The sequence below is a fragment of the Gekko japonicus genome, unplaced genomic scaffold (genome assembly GCF_001447785.1).
Source record: "Gekko japonicus isolate JY-2015 unplaced genomic scaffold, Gekko_japonicus_V1.1 scaffold622, whole genome shotgun sequence".
Lineage (NCBI taxonomy): Eukaryota > Metazoa > Chordata > Lepidosauria > Squamata > Gekkonidae > Gekko > Gekko japonicus.
Genome location: NW_015175988.1, coordinates 628,542 through 637,393, shown reverse-complemented (window position 1 = coordinate 637,393; position 8,852 = coordinate 628,542). Strand labels below are relative to the sequence as shown.

General features: G+C 44.2%; 1 protein-coding gene across 1 annotated transcript in view; it reads right to left on the bottom strand.

Annotated features, from left to right (window-relative positions):
- The window catches only part of LONRF1 (LON peptidase N-terminal domain and ring finger 1), a 19,034-nt gene extending 10,479 nt beyond the window's left edge, over positions 1-8,555 (bottom strand). Inside the window, exons 1-5 of the mRNA XM_015426321.1 lie at positions 7,743-8,555; positions 5,415-5,433; positions 3,464-3,582; positions 1,471-1,593; positions 910-1,029 (exon numbers count right to left, since the gene is read on the bottom strand). Coding sequence (XP_015281807.1) covers positions 910-1,029; positions 1,471-1,593; positions 3,464-3,582; positions 5,415-5,433; positions 7,743-8,240 — 879 coding nt within the window. The 5' untranslated portion in view covers positions 8,241-8,555. The remainder of the gene's footprint in view (positions 1-909; positions 1,030-1,470; positions 1,594-3,463; positions 3,583-5,414; positions 5,434-7,742) is intronic.
- Positions 8,556-8,852: the final 297 nt, after the last annotated feature.

Below are 8,852 nucleotides of genomic sequence, written 5' to 3'. Positions count from 1 at the left end.
GGGGGGTACTTACCTCCTCCTCCTGCTTCCTCCTCTGCCTCCCCCCCCCGCGAGTATCGTGGGTCCGCCCCTTGTATTGTCTACTCTACATGAATCCAAGCAGCAGCACTCAAATCCTATAATGCTGTTTCTGCTTTTCCCATTTCAAAGGCAGGAACACAAGATGGGAGATCTCTTCACTGGATAGCTTATCAGCCCTCTACATGCTAATTCAAACGCAAAGAATCCTATCCCCAAGGAATATTTTTTATTAAACTGCCATTTGCATTAGAATTCTCACAAGCTGTTCAGTTTACTAATTTCTGGTTGAAAAGCTAGACAAAATAATAAGACAACTGGAAACAGAACATATCCCAAATGAAGATATCAGTTTGTAGTGTGTTCTACAGTGTTCCTGCATTTTCCATGTTCTGCAGAGGGGGGAAAGATTCTGTTTGGGCCATGAACAGCATCATGTGTTTCATGGTGGATCAGATGTACTAAAACAGAACTACAGAGGCCTTAAGACCAAGAGAAAAAAAAGAGTCACTGTCTGGAATACAAAGTTTAAACCAATACTCAATTTTCACTACTGAAGAAGTTCACTAGCTTGGAAGTTAGTCTTCATTTTCACTGAAGCAGTGAATGTCCAACATACAGGGTGTAGGGTGTTTTTTTAATTACCAAAATTTAATATGTGATTTCAGTAATCATGAATGTATAAAGTACCAATCCTAGTACAATATAGAGAATTGTACTTGCTACTTCACATATCCTTGTCATCCCTAAACACTTATGAACAATTCACACCTAGATTGTAACAAACAATAACACAACAACACATTGACAGTGCATCTTGAAAGTAATTATCACAGACCTATGTAGCAACAATTCTAACCTAATCCTGCATTAAAAGCATGCAATACTTACTGGCTCTAAATCCACCTCAGAACCACGTATAACTGGTTTACTTCGAGCATGTGGAGAGTTCAAAGCAGATTCCTTCAGGTGCTCCCTCACATTTTCTGGTGACAGTAAATCATACAGCATCTGACACATGGAAAACATGAAAACAACAATCTCAATTTATTCAACATTTTTACAACATTTAGACATTATCTGTTCTAGATCTCCTGAAAAATCCATTCAAATCCCTACTGCCTTAAAGAGATTACCACAAGTCTTCATCTGGCCAAAGAGTCACATCTTATTCTACAGTACTGCTGTGCAAAGAACATACGTGTACAAAGTTCTACAGTTCTCAACATCTGTGCTAGTACTCTTCACAGTTAGTTGTTGTCAAACTTTAGCTTCAACGCAAGGTGTTTTTGAACAAAAATTCACATGTTTCAGAGTCACACCTGCTTAACCAGCTAAGCTCTTTAATTAGTAACTTTCTTCTCTCACAGAAAATGTAGACATTGGAAATAAAGTATTAACAGTGAAAGTGACAGTTAAGCATCATGCTGTAATAATTTACAACCCAAGTACCTTTTCAACTTCTAGTTTTGCTGGAAGAAATCCTTCATCAAGAGCCAGGCAGTGAAGAAAAAGCTGTAAGGCATCATCTACAGAGCCAGCACTATCAAATACTTTTGCTCGTCTAAAGTACACCTGAAAAAAGCATTTTATATTTTAAATACAATACAGTAATTATTTGATTTATGCGACAAAGCAGATGCCTGAGCCTAAGCAAGTGTACTCTAAAGTCAGCCCCACTGCCTTTTATTGGACTTGCTTTCTGTGGAACTGGAGGCTCTGACTGATCTTCCACCATTCTTCCCATAAAAATTTCAAAGAAATGAAACAGACTTTACTCTTAAAACTATTGTTTGGAAGAAAGTGAAATGCTACAGAAGTTACACAAGGGGGCACAAGCCTAGTTGAAACCAGACTTTATAGGAATTAGTGTCAGCAGAAAATGCTGACCTTATATGTTCCTTCATCACTATTTCCTACACAACATAAAACCAACAAGAGTAAACACCACAAAGGACTAACAGCCCAAGAAGCTGCTCATTGACTCCTTGTTTGAGCCAAAACACACACACTGGATTTCAGTAGTGAGCATGCTGTTCTTGAAGTGTACTCTGGCTGCAGGTCCAACACTCAAGTCTTCTTTCAAGGACTGGGTTCAAGGAGAGAAAGGAACTATCTAGAAAAGGGGCAGTAGAATCCAGCTTTGCACATATATGACACAAGGGCTGGCCAAACTTTACAATCACACTTGCCTAAGACCTGGCTCTGAACAGTGCCAGTTAGGTGGTCTTTGCGTCTGTCAGGAAAGTATCTCCCCTTCCTCTATTAGAGGTGATTTCAAAGTTTAAATAAGCCACAATAAAAGGGTTTGAAAAGGACCAAAAAACTCAAATGTTAAAAATAAAAGTTTAGATACCACTGAAAAGGAAAGCAAAAATTAGCAGACAATCTGCCTAAGTAGACTTGGGGGTGGGGCACTTTCAATCTGCAGGATATATACGTTTACTGAAAAATGAGAATGGAGAAAGCCAGAATTTTGTCACCAAGAAACCTGCACTTTGTTCCTCTTTGAAGAAATGTTAGCCTTCTCTGTCTAAAACTATCCTGTCAATCTTTCTATTGGCATCTGAGCAAAGATTCTGTCAGAAAAACAAGTTAGGCTATCAGGTGATCTTTTTAAAAGTAGTTCTGTAATTTCCTCCCTACAAAGGCCAAAGCCTGCTACCACACTGCACACTTACAGGATGAGTGCCCAGCAAGCAGCAAACATTAAGGTTACATGACTTCTGATTGGAGAATGTAACACAGGACCTTAGGAACACACTGTTGTATCATGTGCTGCAGTTTCCTTAATAGTTTCAGGCTTACTATTTGCTTTATACTATACTGGGCTACAGTTAAAAGTATCTATTCCAAATGCTTTATTTTAACCATAATGCAATTCCAGGGTATGACTGGAAGGAGCACAATTTGTTAACCTTGCTGAAACTAAGCAGGTCTGGTAGGTAGGATCAGTGTTTGCATGGTAGGTGCCTAAAGCCCTGTGGACGTCCTCTTGTGTTCTATGACAGGAAAAAGACAGGATATGTAAGAAACAGTAGTTTTCGTTTGAGTGATGAAGTGGGGGAGCACAGAGAACCCCATTAATGCTACATTGCTGAAATAAGAAGGATATTGTCAAGTCAATTATTTCTTAGAGCTGCAGGGAGGGATCACTGAGCCTTTGTCTGCTAAATTATGTCTACCACTGGCCTCTATGCACACAGCCCTCCATCGTTCTACACAATGCAGTTTAACAAGTTAGCAACAATCTGCCAGAAGTGACCTGCATTATGCATCATGAAACATACATACAACAGGCTCACCTTCCAGAAGCAATCTCTGTCCTCATTCATAAGACATTATGGTGCATGAAAGCAAGTCAGATTCAACTTCAGAAGTCTATTTCTACATTTTTTATAATGCATGTATACCATCTTGTCACACCCAAGTAATCTGAACTTACCTCAGGCCAATTTGGCATTTTAGTGATAACAGCATTCAGGTCATCTAGGGCAAATTTAAATTCTTGGAGGGCAGCAGAAGATTCAGCTCTATAAATCCTCAGCATCAAGTCACTAGGATCTAAAAATCAAGATTTCCATGCATGTAACTCTAGAACACAAGTTACGTAACTTTCTGTAATTCAAAATACACCTGAAGCACAGGCTTGGAACACAGTCTACTGTTTGAGGAAAATAAGATGAAATTTCTAAAAACCAATCCAGAAACCTTCCCCCAAACTGAATATATCTACTATAAAAATTAGAAAATTCAACTGAGTTTTTCCCTCTTATGTTCTTAAAACCTTGCTATAAAATAAATTTCCCCTACAACGCAAATAGCCACTTTTTACATATTCCTATTCAAATTAGCCTTTTAAAAATAGCTCAATATGATATTTAAATAAAATTGAGAATAATATATTTTGTGGGTTTTGTGGTTGCAGAACATCAGAAATATACTTTTAACAATATGAAAACAAAACAGTAGGATGCAGGAATGTTTCTGAAAATAAGTATACAATTGCCCAAGGCAATGATAATTCAAACACAAAGCACAAGCTACAGTGCAAATGCAGCACTGGCAATTTCCATATTTATGACTCCACAGCTGGTTGGTGATAGTCACATGAGTCGAAAATTAGGAAGAGCTGGACTGTCACATAATAAAGTTATAAATAGTCACAGCCTTTGGGCTTTCTTGAAGGTTGCTCTTGCTCCTGCAGTGTACCACAAAAAGTACCAGTAACTTTTTAGTCTATGTAAACCAACAGTGTGTCCTAAAAAGTTATGGACACCCCGAGATATCAGCTTTGGTTTACTGAATATATGTGAAGCAGCTATTAAGTGATGCTATGGGAAGTTAGTTTGAAATGGGGGTAGTAAGACTAATTTTAGAAGAGACTTCTTACATTGTGACAATTAAGCTATCCAGAATTTGGAGTTTATGAATCTTACAGGATAAAAGAAATTACTAACAAATGCTGTGTTGAGTAGGCTCTGTGGCAAAATAGTGTCGATATGCTACCTCATCAGCAAATGTGTGTTTCCCATATATTTAGGAGAGAGTTTCTGGTTTTGCTGCAAAACCCCAACTCTTAAGTCCTATAAATATGGCAGAATATGCTGCATCCCTAACTTAGGATCTCATTTGAGAAGTCAAAGGCACTCCTGTAACAACTTGATTCTCTTCTACTCCTGGCTTATATTATGGATATCATACTTGCATATCAAGGTATATAATTCTCAATGTGGTCAAACCTGTGGATATTTAAGTCTGGAAACTGGATCAATAAACAGACAAGACTTTTCTACAAAGCTGAAAAATGCCCCATTTTTGTAGAAAAATCTGAAATTTTAAAAAAACCACAAACCAAGACACTGGGGAGGTTAAATTCTGTGGGCTTAACCTCCACAAAATAACAGAATAACCTGTAGTTTTAAGAAACAAATGCCCCAAGTAGCCACAACAGTACAGCCTGCTATCAAACCTTCATTTCTATCAGTAAAAGGCAGTGGAAGGGGGCAGGGCCCTTTTCAGGGCTGTTTTGGCCTTAGAGGGAGAACTCATCAGGGCCAGGCCTGGCAGCAACCACCAAGCAACTCAATACAATGTGACTTACATAATTCACCGAGAACTGGTTTGCTTGTTTAGAGCTATATCTGAAGGGCATCAATCTCATAACAGATAATACCCAGTAACAATCTGCTTCTGTCTCCTCTGTGCAAATGTAATGTCACTGTTTTGATGCTATACAGAAATGGTATGAGCTTTATACTGCTCCAGAGTGTGAAAATATTTGTATTAGGCTCTATAGTTTGAAGTCTGGCTATCTGGTAATAAATTCATAAACAAATGCACAATGGTTATTAATCTCAAACAAAATACCACAACCACCAAAGAACGAATCTTACATTGTCTAAATATCTCTATCTATAATATTCACAAAGAATAAGAACCCAACATAGTTGCATAAAATAACAAAAATCCATCACAGAGATACAAGCGTCTATGATTAAGCCAGAATTCTTTCACACAACATTAGGAGTATTTCTCCAGTGCTAAACATGCTGTAAACCACTCAGTGAATATTTAGCTTAATCATATTCCTTGACCTCACTATATCCTATGTCTTTCCCTAGCACTGTATTGTGAAAGGCCCAACACACCCCTCAATGATGTCACCAGTATTATACAACCTTTTCCACTTCCACGCCTCCATTTGCTTATGCAACTAGCCCCAGCCTCCTGTGAATTGTCTCAATAACACTTAAGACCAAAAATAGACCTCGAGCTAAGAATAATATACCACTGTTGGCCATCAGTATCCCAAACTGGTTTCACAGCCAAAACACTCCAAAACATACTGGTTAGCCCCACCTTCAGTACCAATTTGCCTGGCTCACTAGCTTGGGAAGAATACAGAACAAGCCCCCACCTGTACTTTCAAAAACAGATTTTTATATTATACTGAAGAATAATACGTATAAACAGTTCAGTCAGCATCCTATTAAAGGATGACAGCTGTATAGCAGTCCCTGGAATGCGTCTACCAAAGATACCTTTCTACTTCATGCCTAGTAACAAAATCCCAAAGATTTATTGAAACTCTTGAAAAGTTTAGAAATAAATCAATGGACACCTGCACTCCCTTTTAAAAGCAATGGTGATAGAAATCTGGCAAGTACCTATCCCACTGGGAAGACAGGGAAGATCTCTCACCCAGTCCACATTAAGTTAACCAAGATAACCACCATTAGTTCCACAATCAGGAATAGCCACCTAGAATTCCTTTTAAAGACTAAATGTACTCCAAAAAGCTGAAAAGAATCCACAGCTTCACTTGTGAATCAAATTCCTGCATAAAGTGCATCTCTGTGTAGGAATCCCCTGAACTTCTGCATATGCATGAGGACCATACATATAATCTGATGCCTGTATGAACACCAGGAAACTATGTAGTTGAAACTAGGGACGAAAGTAAGCTGGTATGAGCCAATACAGACAACCCATAAAAAAGTGGCTTCTCCTAATAGTTCCTTTGATACTTTCCTTCACTCACACCAGAGAACACTGGTATGAAACTTAGGATGTCTCAAGCCCTGGCCACAGTTTCCCAGCACATGTACACAGTCCGCTGCTTCAGAGAGCACCAGGTTACAAAACGTTCAGGTGCACCTCAGTATATACACTAAATTGATTCATCCATATCACAACACAGACAATGTTCCCTCTAAGCGGTGGAGTCTTGTGAGCAAAAATTCTACTTTGTGAGCTACTGGCATTAAAGTTGTGAGCGAGTGATTTGGCTACTGCATAAATTAATTGGCTCTGGAGCCATCCTTCCTGAGCTGAGACAAAAATGTGTGAGCTGGAGGCTAAAAAACTGTGAGCTAGCTCACACTAACTCAGCTTAGAGGGAACACTGAACACAGCCAATCAGGCAGCTTTTCACGCGCAGTGCCTTACTCACACATGCTAGACACTCCTTGAGGCTGAATTATCCAAGTATGCACCTGGAACCACGGCCGCACTCCCTAAGGCGCGGGCACAGTGCACAACTTTGGAGAAATGCCTGCGTGTTCATCCGCTACAGGAACGAAAACCGGAATTCCCCACCAACAGTGACAGACAAGGCTTGCGGCACCTTAAAACTTAAACATCCGTTTCGGCACAGGCTTGGGTCAGACCCTCCTCACTTCGGGGGCTCACGCGGAGCAGCACCCATCGGGTGACGCGAGCCTTGTCTTGCCCCCAAAGGTCTGGGCTGGAATAAAACTCGGCAAGGCTTCAAAACACCACAACCAGTGATCCCTCTAAGCTGAGTTGGTGTGAGCTAGCTCAGAGTTTTTTAACCTCCGGCTCACACATTTTTGTCTTGGCTCAGGAAGGATGGCTCCAGAACAAACTAATTTATGCAGCAGCCAAATGGCTTGCTCACAACTTTAATGCCAGTAGCTCACAAAAATAGAAGTTTTGCTCACAAGACCCCACAGCTTAGAGGGAGCATTGCTATTTGCTCCCAACGTCTTCATCCCCCACTGAGTCCCGACCTCATTTTCAACTTGGAAACAGTTCACCCGCGGGTTGGTCGCGCGCCCAGCGGGGTGACAGTTGGTGGGGGCGCGCGCGACTTCGCGGCGCTCGGCCGTTGCCCGCTCGCGCCCACGGCAGCCAGGCGCGCGCGGAGGGGGCGGGCGAGTGGGAGAGAGAGAGAGCGAGAGAGCGCTCCACCCTCTTGCCTGAACTAGCGGAGCCAAGTGTCCCGCCTCAGCGCCGCCAGGTCCGGCCGGGCTGCTCCCGTCCCCCGCTCGCTCATCCCCTCCGCCCGCCTCTTCGCCGGGCCTTCCTTGCGCCTCAGGGGAAATGGTCCGGCCGAAGCGAGGCAGAGGAAGGAGGCGGGCGTCCCCGCCCAAGCCCCCAGCCGACGATGCCGCCGCCGCCGCCGCCCCTCCTCCTCCTTCTCCGTCGGCTCCCTGCCGCCCCGGTAGCCGGAGGCGGTAGTGCCGCACCAGGCAGTCCACCAGCGGGCTCAGGCGGCGGCGCGAGGCCGGGCCGAGGAGGCGCAGCGCCGCCGAGTAAGTCTCCAGCGCTTCTTTCAGGTGGTTGCCCAGCGCCAGCAGCTCCCCGCGCCGCAAGAGCCGCTCCTGCGCCGACGGGGCGTCGCTCCTATTGCCATTGCTGCCGCCGCCCGGCTCCGGGGTCAGCTGGACGCGCACGGCCAGCGGCGAAGACGCCATCCTCACGCCCCTCCGCCGCCGCCGCTGCCTCTGCCTCCTTCTCCGCGCTGCCTCCGGATCCCGGAGGGGGGTGTGGCACGAGACGCCAACGGCCGCCGCCACCGCCGCTACGAGAAGGACTGAGAAAGGCGGTTGGGCGCGCCTGCGCGCTGCCGAGCGGCTTTCTCCAACCGTCGTTATTCGCCGCCCCGCCCCCGCGAGCCTCCTTCTCGCCCGCTACGACTGTTCTTCCCCGGACGAGCCCGAGGAGGACATCGCCTTCTGCCGCCCGACCCCCTCCATCGCGGCCGGCCGCCTCAGTGGCCGCGAGACCACCCGAACCGCCACCTCAGTCTTACATAAAAGGTCGCGTCACCTGACTTTCCACGGAGGCTGACTTTCCATTGGTTGACGGGGGAGCTGGGAGGAAAGGGGGCGTGGCAGGGTAAAATTATAAAACAAGACCACGTGCTTAGCCCTTTCCCGCATCTTCGTCGTTCGGTCGGTTGCGGAAGGCGTGGCTCGGGAGATGCACCCGGGTTGGGAAGGGCTGGTTAGAGCGCTCGTCGGTGAGAATGTCGGTGTCTGTTCTTCAGGTTTCCAATCCGCTGGCTGGACTGATGGAGTTTTGCT